At 40.1% G+C, this 14,832-nt stretch overlaps 1 protein-coding gene across 1 annotated transcript in view; it reads right to left on the bottom strand.

Annotated features, from left to right (window-relative positions):
* Window positions 1-536: 536 nt before the first annotated feature.
* The window catches only part of ulk4 (unc-51 like kinase 4), a 67,406-nt gene continuing 53,110 nt past the window's right edge, over window positions 537-14,832 (bottom strand). Inside the window, exons 34-38 of the mRNA XM_076081404.1 lie at window positions 13,330-13,431; window positions 11,029-11,223; window positions 7,236-7,324; window positions 5,290-5,334; window positions 537-748 (exon numbers count right to left, since the gene is read on the bottom strand). Of these exons, the coding sequence (XP_075937519.1) occupies window positions 679-748; window positions 5,290-5,334; window positions 7,236-7,324; window positions 11,029-11,223; window positions 13,330-13,431 (501 nt within the window). The 3' untranslated portion in view covers window positions 537-678. The remainder of the gene's footprint in view (window positions 749-5,289; window positions 5,335-7,235; window positions 7,325-11,028; window positions 11,224-13,329; window positions 13,432-14,832) is intronic.

The following is a 14,832-nucleotide window of genomic DNA, read 5'->3' as shown; positions in this document are numbered from 1 at the left end:
TCAGGCCCCTCTGTGTAGATAATTACCCCGGTCTTAAACTATGTGCACGGTACTGGTCCCTGCTGCCATCGTGCAGAACATCTTAAATTGTGTGGCATCATAATTCCTAAAAAGACACGTTTCAGTGCGTGATGGCATAAAGAGAAACTGGCTGTAGTTGAGCAGTGTGTCGTTCACAGCCACATTCAAAGTACACAGTCACTTTATGTGATGTCGTGACGATGCCGACTGGAAGTATCTAGACAAACCCGGAGGACAGTGGTTTGACGCCTGTGACGGTCTGAATTTACTCTCGCTGTAATCCAGTGCAGTTTAATGGATGCTTTGATTTAGCTCTCAGCAATATCTGTTACCGTCAGTGCATCCCTCCCCATGACTCATCAAATGTGCAAATTGGATCAATGAGTGATCGGATGCCACACAATCTAATTCACTCAGGTCTCAGAAGCTGTTGGATTTTAACAATCACGAACGACAATAACAGTATTACGTTTACATCCAGTCCAATTATAAGAAAGATCAAGCAAGAGACAAAATGGTAGCTAACATTTTATTCCAAAACTGATTACATCACATCTTTAGCTGATTATGAAAAAGGTGACTTCCAGTCATGAGTATCTTTAAAGTTCTAAGATGATGAAATGTTGGATGGCTCTGGTCGGCTTCTGGTTTAATGATTCACATGTTTTGGTCTCCAGAGATCTCCTGAAGGATTTCAGTAGCAAGTGGAATCACATCAACTGAACACCTGAGAGAGAAAAACATATTAACCTGGAGACACAACAATGAAATCAACATAATATACCATGACTTTTTAATTACTTATTTTGACATACTATGACTATTTCATGACTTGTTTTGACATGCTATACTAACTTTTTTTCAACATGTTATACGATGACTATTTTCTGACTTATTTCAACATACTATACGACGTTTCCATGACTACTGTGACTATTGTGATGTACTATACATTACTTTTTTGACATACCATACCATGACTATATTATGACTTGTGGCATACCGTATTAATATTTTTTTGACATACTATGACTTTTTGATGGCATTTTTATGATATACCACCAAACCATACACAATATACCAGCTAAGAGGTAGCTGTTGTCATAAATTAAAAAGATATTATTTTTCCTGAAGTCAATGAATCTACCAAATACTTCTCCTTCTGTCAGCTACTTAGATAAGCCTTGTGGCTTAATGACTGTGCCCCGTGAATGACTGATACTGGGAAGCAGGCCTCAGGTTGGGGAATGATTAGGGGTGATGTGGAGGGCAAACTGCTGAAGACACTTTGTTTGGGGAACCTTGCTTTGCAGATGATTATATATATATAAAAAAGATCTTTCTAAGTATGGCAGCTGAGGGCTGCGGAGCAGATGTGTTCATGTCGCATACTACTGAGTGGACTGACTGAATAAAGGTAACAGAGATTCCTATACTTGTTTCTTTTGTCAATGGCCTTGTTGAGCCGACTTTGGCTCTACTCTCAAAATTTAATTTTATTCTACAACTTGTATTCTGTTATTTAATGAGTTCCTATGTATGTTGACGTCTATGTTGCCATGGAATAGTTTCTATGAAGGCATTGAATAAAAGATGTTGCACATTCAACACAGTATCACAATGTAGTGTACTACTTTGTCTATAAATCTGTGATAAAGTAATGCTTAATAACTAACCAAAATAGAATGATATTGTACACAAACATAACGTTATAATATTGTGGCTTGGCAAAAACATCAATCTGCTCAGAGCCCAGACACAGGCGTCCGTAATCTAACCCTCCTCTTGTACCTGTCCTCTCTCCCTCTCTCCCTCTCTTATCTCCCCTGCACTCCTCCCCTCTTCTCTTCCTTCCAGGTGCCTTTGAGGTCAACCTGACAGCCAAGCCAGCAGAAGCCACAATTAACCTAATTAACAGCACTGCCAGAGGCCTCGGAAATACTTAAAAGTTGTGAGTGCAGAAAACATCAATTTGATCCATAAAATTTACAAAATGTAGAGTTTAGAGTTACTCATTAAGTCCCTGTACTTTCACAGTCCTACATTAACACTAAGCAGCTGCTCGGAGGACAGCGAAAAAATGAAATAATTGGTTTTAGATTACGGTGAATGGATATTACAGAACCGAATTAGCTTCACACTCGGCTTACACCAACACTTGGAGCCCCGGATGGAGCCAAAGAAGTACAAGCGAAACTTAACGGACGCGGAGGTTCCTCACTCTGTTTTCTTCGTCTTAATCGGTTCTTCACAGAAATACAGTCGGCTCCTTCATTCCGATTGGATTCATGTCCATCTCTTTACAACATGGTCCTCAATGATTGGACAGCCCTCCAAAGACAATTGGCTCTTAATGGTCACTGAGTGAAAACATAAAATCACCCACCCCTTCCTTACATGTTTGTCTATGTTAAAATGAAGAGAAATAAAAGCCTGACCATTATGACATCATAGTGTTTCCAAATAAAGACGTGATCCTGATATTGCGATATTTAATCCTTTTTTTCCAGTGTGTTTGCAGATGTTAGCGGGCAGCACAGCTGACGGCTTCATGTTTGCTTCTCCCTCTGCACTCGCTTGAGATGTTGAAAAGGCATTCCTCAGGTTGCCATGGTAAAGGCTGAATAACATCATTTGGGTTGGGATCTCAGCCCAGACCTTCACTCTCCTTCCCACTCTTCCTCCGTCTCCTCTCTCTGCCCCAACCATCCTCTCATTTACCCCCTCCCCCCTCTCTCTCCTCATAACTTCTTTCATCTCCTGCCCTTTCTCCTAAAACCTCTGCTCCCCTACTTCTACAACTAAACCAGTGGGAGTGTGCCAGTCTCAGCCACTTCAAAGGCTGGAGCTGATCTCCGCTTTCATCTGCCAGAGAGAGAGAGAGAGAGAGAGAGAGAGAGAGAGAGAGAGAGAGAGAGAGAGAGAGAGAGAGAGAGAGAGAGAGAGAGAGGAGTAGAGAAGAGGGAAGGTGCAAGAGAGAGAGAGAAAGAAAGAGGTGAAAAAGAAAGAAAATAGAGGGAGAGAGAGGAAAAATGGGTATAGAGGGTGACAAAAAGGGAAGAAAAGGGGTGACCAAGGAGAAGAGAGGGGGAGAGGCAGTGGAGAGCAGGAGAGGCCTCTATAGCACGACAACAATACACCTTTATTATGGATCTGACAAGGCCCGTGTGTGATTGAGAGACAGAGAGTTTGTATATAGAAGGGAGTGAAAGCGACTATTTGTGTGTATTCATTGTGTGTTTGTGAGGGTGTATGCACAAAGAGTGTGTGCTTGTGTGCGTGTGTTTGTGTGTGACAAGTCTGATACATCAAGACATCAAAGGAAGCACGGTCGCTACAGCGACGACACCCTCGGCTCGAAGGGTGAACACACGTTCGGCCCTCATACTCATAAAAGGAGCCAGATGCAAAGACACATCAGAACACATGAGAGCAGACAGAACCAGCATCTGCTGGTATCAGCTATGAGAAGGTTATATTTGTTTTCAGGATTATGTGAAATATTTTACGTGTTAATCTACAGCTGATAAATAGGTAGTCCTGTTTCTAGCACAGACGCTCTACATTTGCAAATCCGTGCCACAACAAAGCTCATTTTTAGATTTGGTTTAATTCAATGTTTTGCAGAGAGTGGAATGTGATGGATGATTTATTACTGCCGCCTGCTTTGTAGTGCATTGCTCATCAATTAAAATGAAAGTCACAGATTGTTCATAAATACACCGTAATCTCGTAAAATATCTTTCAGCTATAAAATTAATTTACCTCTTGAATTCAAAACTTGTAGAAATTATATTTTTAATGGCATAATATACGGTGACTTTTTATGACATTTTGTATGACATACTATATTTAAATTTAGATTCATTTTTAATGACTTTTAAATACTATAATAACTATACTATGGATTTTTATGACAATATTTAATGGCATACTATAGTATACATTTTATGTATTTTTATAACATACTGTACTATGACTATAAAACACATTTTTAATGATTCTTTATTACATGATATACTATTACTTTGTATTACTTTTTTAACATTATATTTGGACATTATAAGACATTGTTGTGACATTTTTATAGCATATTAATAATATATATAATATAATAACTTTTTATGATATACTATACTATGACTTAATATGAATTTTAACTAAATGTTAAATAGCATACCATCTTATAACCTTTATGAAATACTGAAATATGTTTACTAAATCTTGTATGATAAACCGTACTGTGACTTATGGCATTTTTTGCATATTATACAATAACTTTTTCTTATATTTTTATAATATGCTATACTACGACTTCATGATATTTTTATGAGATACTTTTCTAGTTTTTAAAATAACTTTTCACAGCATACTATTCTAAGACCTTTAATGACATTTTAGACGCTACAGCACGAAGAATGTCGAGTTGGTAAATCTTGAATACATTTGTGCTCTGGGACCTGCAGTATTTCCTGGTTTTCCTTTAATGTCGCGGTTGCTTTTGCACTTTCCCTAAAGTGCCCCACGAGTAGCCTTCCAGCAACCACCATGCAGCAAACAGGATCTTTTTAAGTGCCTGCGGTAATGCAAAGCAGGAGTGTGTCCAGCACAGCGCACGCTTATGAGTCTAGAAGGCCTCTTCCTTTAGCATCTCAACGCTCTGCGTGGTTGCACAAGTGTTTTCTCAGAAGGAATAGAGAAAGCACTCCCACTTCGTAAAGTCTCTCTGTAATATGTGCTGCTGTGTGACTCTCTTTTATTGATTTACTCCCCAATACAAAGTTCTCCATATTCCATTCACCGTTAATTCAATGAGCTGTCCCCGTCATGTTCGCCTCCATCTACTACCTGGTGCTAATGTCTGTTGTTAAGCTGAGGGCCAAGCACTTTTGGATGAGGCTACACATGTTCTCCAGTAAGTCAGTGTATCTTACCGTCAGTGCAAGAGACGTACACTCTGAGTGTAGCCTGGTTCCAGCGCTTTCATTAACTCTTTGAATCCTATCCCTTCCACAATGTTGCTCGGCCTCATGTCTTGAGCAAAAAAGGACACTACAGCATCAGTTATGACTTACTTTCTGTTTTCCTTCATGGATTTTTGGAATATTTTTGAAAGGCTGACGCTACACTGAATTCTGGCTGTAATCTATGTGAAGAAGGTGAAGTAGTGGGTATAGTTGGAAAAGTCAGAATGGGTTTAATTTGTATGATTGTCATTCAAAAGTTGAATGTTACGTTTATTTTTATCACCTGTTAAGATATAGTTACCTTCTAGGGCTTTTGTTTTGAAAAATTAGGTCCATCCCTAGTTTCCTGTTAACAGAGTGAAAGTTTGGGGCTTTTAGTTGATCAAACAATACTCACCCTGAGCTTCCTGAAAAGAGGCAAGTCCATTTACTCAACAAGACTTTTATTTTGAAGTGGTGAGGGTCGGTGGGGATGAGAGCGACAAAATCAAACGTTCTGGTGCCGTTAGGGAGGTTACCCCACAGGAACGGTGTATGCTAGGCCTCAATTTTAGCCTCCTGTTAAAATAGTCACTCTATGGCGCTTTATTTATTTTGTAGGATTTGGGGTGGGTGGGAGAAAGAGGGACTGTCTGATGTCCATATCGAAGGTATTACATAGGGAGGTTATTTTAGGGTCTGCTTCATTCTGAGCCTGCCTTTAACATACAGTGACTTTATCAGGCTTTTATTGTGAAGGGGTTTTGGGGTGCGTGAGGAGAGCAGGGGATTTCACGGTAGGCCTCATTTGTCTGAGAATTGGAGCGTCTTAGAAAACTGCTAAAGTTTGCTTTTGTCTGGAAATGTTTGGTGGCAGTTGATATAAGTGATCATGCAGCTGTTGGTAGGACATTCCCTCAATCACCGGCTCCTACGGCTCCAGGTTAAAGAATTGTTTTGAGAAGATTTTAAAGCTCCTCCACTCTACTCTAGATCTGAACATTCCATCCAAAACACACATACAAAACAGCGAGAAGGGCATGAGGTTTAATGGGAGTTCCTACGTGAATGTATAAATTAGTGGATAGCAGTTGAAAAAGCATGAATTAGTGTAAGATTTGAACATTGCTCTCTTTCATTTGAATGGGGAAAATTTTGCAGAAAATGTTGTGTACTATTTCTTTTTTCATGTCCTAACTGAGCTGAATGTTTTGATGTTTGAAGGAAGTTTCTACATTGAAGAATGTTGATGGACTAAGATGACGAAAAATGCACGGAATAATACAAATAAAGTAGTTTTGGTAAAACATATTTCAGCATTCACACCAATTAGCCATCATTGCTATTCAACATTTAGCAATAAGCCAAAACTTAGAGTTTTCAGGTGATTTTCCAAACTCGTTGATTTGTGATATTCTAATTTTCTTTGGAATCGCTGGCACTTGTTTTTTTTGGAAGCCATCTTTGAACATTTTTTAAATGATTCCATACCCGTGACTCTTTCAACATCTTGTTGTCGAGTTGCTAGCCCTTTGACATGGTCAAAGGGCTAGCAACTTATCTTAGATGAGAGCTCAGGCGAGGCGCCGAGATGCAGTAAAAAGCTAGAAAGCTGACATCATCTTCTGTCTGTCTGTGTCCAACAGAACTTACACACACAGACCTCTACACACAACAAACAGCACTATCAGCCTGAGAATAACTAATAATAATTCATGTTGAATAATTAATAGTGTTGGATTACTGTGACATTAAACATCTACATTGAAGCAGTGTTCCTTGTACATTTCTTGTGGTTGAGATTGTATTGATATTGTTCTCAGTTTCCATCATCTTTACCAGAAGAAGAAGTTTTGTTTTAAATATATGGACACATTTAATCTCTCAGCTCTTTGTGAGTCATTAAGCTGACACTGTCCTGCCAGAAGCTTGCATCCTTTCAAATAACTAGGAAAAGGTCAGTTTTGACATGTGTAATCCAGACATGTTCAGACATGCATAAAAATAACAAGATGAAGGAAAGAGCTGGAGGACACGCATCTAAATCCACAAGGATGTCTTATTGGTATCCCTTGATGTACACATACTACTGAAATTAGTGCTTTATATGAACAAATCCAATAAATCTAGTTTTGCCACAATTATGTCAATTGTATATTTATCCCAATTGTCTGTTATATCAGAATAGAATGATGGAAGGAATATTCCATCATACATTGATAAGCTATATGACAGACACAAGCGCATGTAAACAGCAGAAACACGCACCTGTTTGATGTAGTTATGTCCTGCAGCAGAGTAATGAGCTCCGCTCCTTCAGCACATTCTAACCAATCAGATCGCTCTGTAGTCTGCACCTGGAGGAAGAGGGAGATGGGAAGAACTAATGGCTGATATATATATACTGCTGCGGCTGTGTGCCTTGACAGAACAATCAGGGGAGGAAGACAAGAAGCTTTAACCATTGTTGCACCAATAATAACAAACCATTGATGATACATTTGCACATTAAAATGTAATTTTCACATTCTTTGTAATCTTTTTCACAAATCACCAAAATCATTGAAAACTACATTATAAGAACCACTGGTCTGTGTCAAAATCATTTTTTGTAAGTCATCACGACCAACTACTGAGTGACATCACAATCATTTGTATGTCATTTTAAATTTAAATTGATCTGATTCAATTCGTCCAAAATCGGTTGAATTCGCACACATGTTCACACACGCACACACACACACGTTACATTGGTAAACATATATTTTTCCTTTATTTGTACTTATTTTTTTGCACTCCTTACTGCTCCTTGCTCCATGAATGTATTGAATGATTTTAAACCACTCTGGATTAGTTTATTCAGCTAAAGAGTATTCCTCTCTTTTCTCACCAGATTTCCTCACTGGATCACGTGTGTCTTCTCTTTGTCATCCCTGTGTTTTTATTGCTGTCCCAACACGTCTCCCTACACCTGGATGACTCGGCGCCAGTCAACTAGGAACACCTGGTTCAGTCTGCTGTGTGTATGCATGTCTCACTTCAAAAAGTGGAATTTACAGTGGTCCGAGTGTAAGCCAAGTTAAGTTTTGAATTAGGATCTGATGTAATAATATGTTGACAGTTTGTTGTGGAACAAAATAAAATATTCCAATAAATAGTAAAAAACTTGTGCCTATGTCTCTTTAAGTATTGTTCAAGGTGTTTTTGTTGTGAATATTTGGGACTGTGTGTGTGTGTGTGTGTGTGTTTGGTGAACGAGTTCTCTCTGATCTCCGGTGACATCATCACCTCTGTCTCTGGCGACACAGCATGGGTGTTGCTAGGCAACGGGGTTAGGAGGAGACAAAGAGGCTCCCCTGACTCGCTTACTTTTCTCACAAACACACACGCTTCGCTTTCCCAATCGGGGTGTGGGGACATTTATGTCTGGCAGCCAGCCAGCCAGCCACTAAACACAGACACACACACACACACACAGCTACTGATCATCCTTTCTCCATTCCTGCTCTCCACCACATCATGCCCTCTCCTCCCCCTCATCCTCCTCTCTCCCTGACCAACACCCTGAATCTAGGAGACTGAACTCAAAGTCAGATGAGAAGCACATAGACAGAAAGACAAGACACAGAGAGACAGTAGACTGCAGACAGACAGACAGACCCCCAAGAGAAAAAAAAGGGTCTGGAGCAAAATGATTGACTTGTGCAAACACAATCTTGCTAAATTAAAGGCTGAAAGCCTATCAGTGTGTTCCAGTCCCTATTTTACCCCGTAGAAGTTTGCTGTCCTCGTAATGTGAGACGGATGATTCAGCTGCATTCTGCTGGAAGATGCGTGTGTGTGTGTGATTAAGACAGAGACAGCTACAGACAGAGAGAGAGAGAGAGACAGAGATTGTGACCATTGAGAAAGGATTGTTTTATCATTTGGCTCTGCCCACTTTTGGCCGACTGAAGGATTGATTGATGGATCAACATATTCCATGTTTACGGTCCTAACATGTAAAAGGTTTGAATAATTGGACATAATAGGCTCTGACATTTTCTGTAAATTGTGCATAAATTTGAACCCTGCGTTGAGATATTTCGGCCTCCAGAGATGAGAGAGGAAGAAGCTTCTACACACGAGTGGGTTTAATAAGCAGTGGAAGGAGAAACACAGGACAACGTCGACAACAACACCCCGTCTGGTCTGAAGGATTTGGGTTTGTCATGTAGTAAGTAAACACAACACTACACCCTAAAAACATTATTTCTGCACGACACGTTAATGTCAGTATAATAGTGTGTGAAAGGGGCTTGAGAAACACATGCATTGTGCACAAACATTAAGAGATCAATCCCTGAACACAATACATTCTGTATTGTCAGAGGTAGACTACTGAGGTTAAAAAAATCTAAAATCTTTAAAATATATAATAAATGCTTATTTCTCTGACAACTTTCATTTAATTAGCATTCCCCTTTAAGTCTTTCCAAAAAAGACAAGTTGAAATTTTCACAAATTCAGACCGATTCATTCCCCCCCCCCCCCCCTCCCCTCCTTTGCAGTTTCCAAGCTATTAGCAGGATCTTTGATTGAGATTGGCAGAGCCCTGGAATCAATGAAAGATAATTAAAAAAGCCTTTGTTGAAGGGAAGGCACTTGCCTAAAAGTGAGAGAGAATGTGTGAGTCATTGTGTGTCTGACGGTATATCTATGAAAAGGTGTGTGTTGGGGATATTGAATGTCTTTGGCATTTGAAAAACTCAACTTAGAAAACAGTTTTGAAATGTTGATTTGAGTTTTTCTTTAAAACTTTAGCAACTGGACTCCAAAGGGGAAAAAGTAAAAGGTGGGGGAAGAGTATTGCAACGCTACTCTGAGGTAACTTAACCATTTCAATCTTTTAAATGAACTAATGTGCAATGAGTCGAATGACTAAATGTGCAGAATGGTAGATTGGCATTTTTCTGTGCAAATAAACGAGTTCTACCGCTAACCCCGAGCTGCTCAGTGACTCATCCACTAGCTACGAGGAAGTGGCTTTATGACGAGGAGTTTTTACAAGAGGACAAAGAGAGAGAGAGGTTAGTCTGTGGGCTTGTGTGTGACAGAGTTTGTGTGTGGGCGGTTCAGGTGGCTGGAACTAATTAGTGAGAAGAATAAAAAAATACTTACAAGTAAACTCTCTCTCTTCCACACACACACACACACACGCACACACACACACACACACCAACAAATGTAAAGTAGCTTCCAGGCAAAGCCTTTAGTGAGGTCATAACATCTCAGGGTGACAGCTGACCTTGTGTCCCGCATGCAGAAACTATTTCATGACCCTACGGCCAAGACAAAAAATGAAGAATGCATTTTACATAATTCATAGGGGTCGAAAGAAAATCAGCCAAATTTTTCACATTGCTATTTTTAAGATCAATTTTCACTGGACTGCCCTCACCAACCCTGCCTCTCTTTTACTCATTGTATTTGTGTGCGTGTCTACAACAGCAAGAAACTGACATTTGATTAATGTCAGCTGTAGCTGCTCAGTTTTATCCATGTAACCACATGGACCTAATGCTGTATAATTGTTTTTTGGGGGAATAGAAGCTTCACCAAATCTCAAATCTGCTTTACACCATCTGACGAGTCAGCCATCTTTGGCTTGTATTACAAATCATTTTGACTATCAGACAAAATTGGACAGACATTCGAACTGAGAGTGACAGGCGGATACAAACCGACTCTTTCTCTCCCTCTCTGTATTGCTCCCTCTGTCAGTCTAGTTCTAGTGAAACTACACTCTATTTCCAGAACAGCAGCACAGCAGAGCTGTGTGTGTGTGTGTGTGTGCGTGTGTGTGTGTGTGTGTGTGCATTCATGACTGTTCTCATGACTCTATTTTCATTCTGCAGAGGCTAAACAGTTAATATTTCAATACACATAATCCAAACACACAGGGATATTCAAACATGTTTCAGTGCCGTGACACCTGATAAAATGTGTGTGAAAATGTCCACACATGCATGGATGTTGGTCTGTTTGTGTGTCTGCGTGCCTTTATGTGCACTGCACTCACCAGTCGTTTGATGATCCTAAGTGTTGTGCGTTGGATTCGGGGGGTCTCGACGTGCATGTGTGTGTGCAGCACATGTGAAAAGCTTTGCAAACAGGAAGGCGACAGGCAGTCATAACCCTCTCCTCCATACAGCTGGACCAGTAGGGACAGACACTGAATAGATTCCTCCCAAACCTCCTGGTTTTCAGTAGACAGCTAGCAGGAGAGAAAGAAATGTGTCAATAAATGGAGCCATGTTTCTATTTACGCCACTGTGGTATACGGGCCGTGGGCTCTCCGTCTTCTTCTCACCATATATATAATATATCTGAATTAGAAATGTGAAATTAATTCAAATTTTCACACACAGGTTAGCGTGTTAAAGCACACATTCAAGAGATATTCATATTAAAATGAATAATTAAAGCAACTATGTGCAAAATGTACAAATTTGCCGTACGTTTTAAAGATATTTTCTAGCCTCTGTAATTCTATTATTTGAAAGAATATTTCACACAAACACTAACAGGAGTTATTAACTGTATTTGGCTACAGTTTGGCTAATACTTAACGCAGTAAGTTAATCGTAATACTTGCCATGCAAGCTCACTACTCTTCAGAACTGTATTTATTTAACACGAGCAAGTTTTGCAGTTGTAATGATTTTAATTAGATTCAGGGATTATATTGACGCTGCTGCCCTTTCTATCCCACTAATCTCCCATGGGGCAAAAGGGCGGCGCAGAGACCGGGGGGTGTGTCAGCTGCCCCCTTAACACTCTCATGCACAGCCCCCCCCCCACACACACACACACACACAGACAGACGCACACCCAACACTCAATGTGTCAAGTATAAGTAAAAACCTCTATTGTGTCCCTTGGGACCGCCCCCCTTTACGTCCTCAACTTCTCAGAATTCACAGGACCCTCTTGCTTTTTCTTTTGCATGGAATCTCTCCACATCTCTACCTTTCCTCACTCCTTGCCTGTGAATCTGATTTCATCCTTCCATCCCTGTTTCATTATTCTACCTTCTTCCTCCAACTCCTGCTATTCATCTAAGTTACTGTTTAGAAATACTTATAAATCATGTTTAATTTTTTCAGTGTCAAGATTGTCGCAGAAGTATAAGGCAAAGACCATCATTCATCGAGCATGTCAATTTGATTGTAACTAATATTAAAATGCTTCAATCATAATTCTGAGATTTTGAGTTCTACAATATTCTTTGATGTCTAATTCTAAAAGATTGTTTAATCCAGAGGGTTCGGATCCAGAGGGTTGGCTACTGCGATAAGATACCATTTCCACATTACTCAACATAAAGGCCAAGATTGTTACTCTTATCTTCCGGTTTGTTTTTCACATTCTGTGCCGGCACTTGCAGATATAAGAGCCTCTTCTGCAGACTTCTGGGATTGATATTTGTAAAAACAGTACTATATTTACTTCAGTAAATTAGAATAATCATCGGTATGGAACAGACAAGCAATGTGAAGGAGGTAAAGGGCATCCATACTACATTCCTACACTCATTTCATTTTTTTTAGAAATCCGTTGAAAGAATTGGAGAAAGGACTCAGGTTCCGTGCATGAAAGTGCATAACAAGCATTTTGTCTCTTTGGAAATAGTTTACTGCACTGCTCGACTAACTTCATTGCCATAACAGTACACACACTGCTTTGGGTTAGGGTTGGGAGGAACTTTTAAATGAGCTTGATCAGAAGTGATGCTATTTACAGCCAGTCAGACATGGTCAAGAAGGAAGTTGTAGATCTATTTACAGCAACAGCGGCATACGGTTCTACCAGTCTTGATAGATTTATCGAGTGTTAGAGAAAATTAGTCTTATTTTACAGAATTGGGTTTGTTCTCTTACAAAATCCCTGTTTAGCTTTAGATGGAAGTTATTTTAGATGACTTGGATTTACAAACAACACAGAAGTGACTGAAATGGCTAAGTTCTGCATAAGGTGTCATTTTTAATCAAAGTAGTTGACTTGAACTAAAGAACTACATCTTTTGTCAGTAATTGTGTTTTTTACTTGTATCACACAGCCTGCTAACTCAAGTATTACTTGCGTGTAGAAACCATTTCCAGATACTTACTCCTGACACGACATAATAAAACACATAACCAGACAAATAGACATGTTCTCACACACACACAGTTTGATACGCTAAATCTGGCATACATTTAGACATGCAATACACAAACATGCATGCACAGAAAATATTCATGTATGCATGCCAGGCATTTACACACACACACACACACAAACACACACACACACACACCTCTGTGAGTATTGGTCTTACCAAGTGAATGAGGTGTGTGCTGAGTTGGCTCAGGGGTCTGTTTTCTAGGAGCAGCTTCTCTGCTGCCTCCATCTCTACTGCTGGACAAGATAGCCTCTGGCTCTACACACACACACACACACACACACACACACACACACACACACACATACACACACACGTTAAATCATTTATAGAGATTTGACAGTCAATAATGATGGATCCAGAGACCTGCCAAGACAGACTGACAGACAGAGAAAGGTACACTGACAACTAGACTAAGAGAGGAAATAGTTTTTCTGCATGTATTGTGTTATTTCAACCCTTCTTCAATACAATGTGTGCTCAAGACAACCCAGGTTGAACAGTTTGTATTTATTGATTGATTTACTTTTGATTTATTTTGTCACATTAAGTTATTTTTGCATCTCATTATGACTTCAGTCCCGCTTTTTTTTCCTGCCCCCATCTCATTAGCACCTCTGTCCCTCACTTATTTTAGTTCAGTTCATGCCTACAGTGGAACTTCAGGCCAATTAGCTGTGGAATAATGTGATTAATACTGGCACAGTTTCTCTCTCTCTTCCCCAAGTCACTTCTTCTCCGTTACGCTCTCTCTCTCTCTCTCTCTCTCTTTCTCTCCTTCTCATTTTTCTTCTGTAGTATATATAATCTCTGACACTCTCTCTTGACCAATGGAGTAATAGTTTGGGGAGAGCGTTCTAGTCACGTCCTCTCTCCTTATCAGACCCTATTACCCAAATGAATTTGGTTTGGGCAGAAGTTTTCTTTTTAATGAGCTTTGCATTTCTCGCAGAATTGATTTCCGCTGCACATTCTGCTTGCTCCCTTCCCTCTGTCTCTTCCCTTCTATCATCCATACTTCCCTATCCTTCCTCTTCCACCCAGTCTTTTACCCTGCCTCCCCTTTAGTCCCCCCCTGTCCAGGCATTAATATGTATGCATCGGGCTGGAGTGCACACTATGGGGAGACAGGGGCTGGTGTGTGTGTATATGAGCGTACGCGAGTGTGTGTGCGTGTAGCGAGGCAAGCTAAGGACAAAGCCACTGGTGATAATGAGGCCGCAGGGACATAGCCAGACAGGCCCCTCTGTGTATGCCTTTGTGTGTGTGTGTGTGTGTGTGTGTGTGTGTGTGTGTGTGTGTGTCCCAGGGACTCGGGACCCCATCCGCTTTCTCCTGAGTCCACAACTTCAATATTGCAGTTGCTTAAACCTGCTAGCTTCCAGTGCACACATCAATGGTCACACATACACACACATACACCCATGCCTTCAGGGACATGGTACAAGGGCAACATTTTGAGGGAATTGACTTTGTGATTCTGTGCTCAACAGCGATGAAATTGGTAAATAGTGGTGAATTGATGTGGGAAATACACCAGTCTATAAGGACCAATGTAACATGATACAGCAAAACAGCTGACACACAAGTTAACATTTGTTTAAAATGATCAAATATTGTGGCTCTTTGAGGATTTCTTAGCAAGGACTGTAGTGCTTT

This window comes from Anarhichas minor, unplaced genomic scaffold, assembly GCF_050575085.1.
Source record: "Anarhichas minor isolate MPS153535 unplaced genomic scaffold, ASM5057508v1 ptg000080l, whole genome shotgun sequence".
Classification (NCBI taxonomy): Eukaryota; Metazoa; Chordata; class Actinopteri; order Perciformes; family Anarhichadidae; genus Anarhichas; species Anarhichas minor.
Note: the sequence above shows the minus strand (reverse complement) of the source record. Positions and strands in the feature narration are given on the sequence as shown.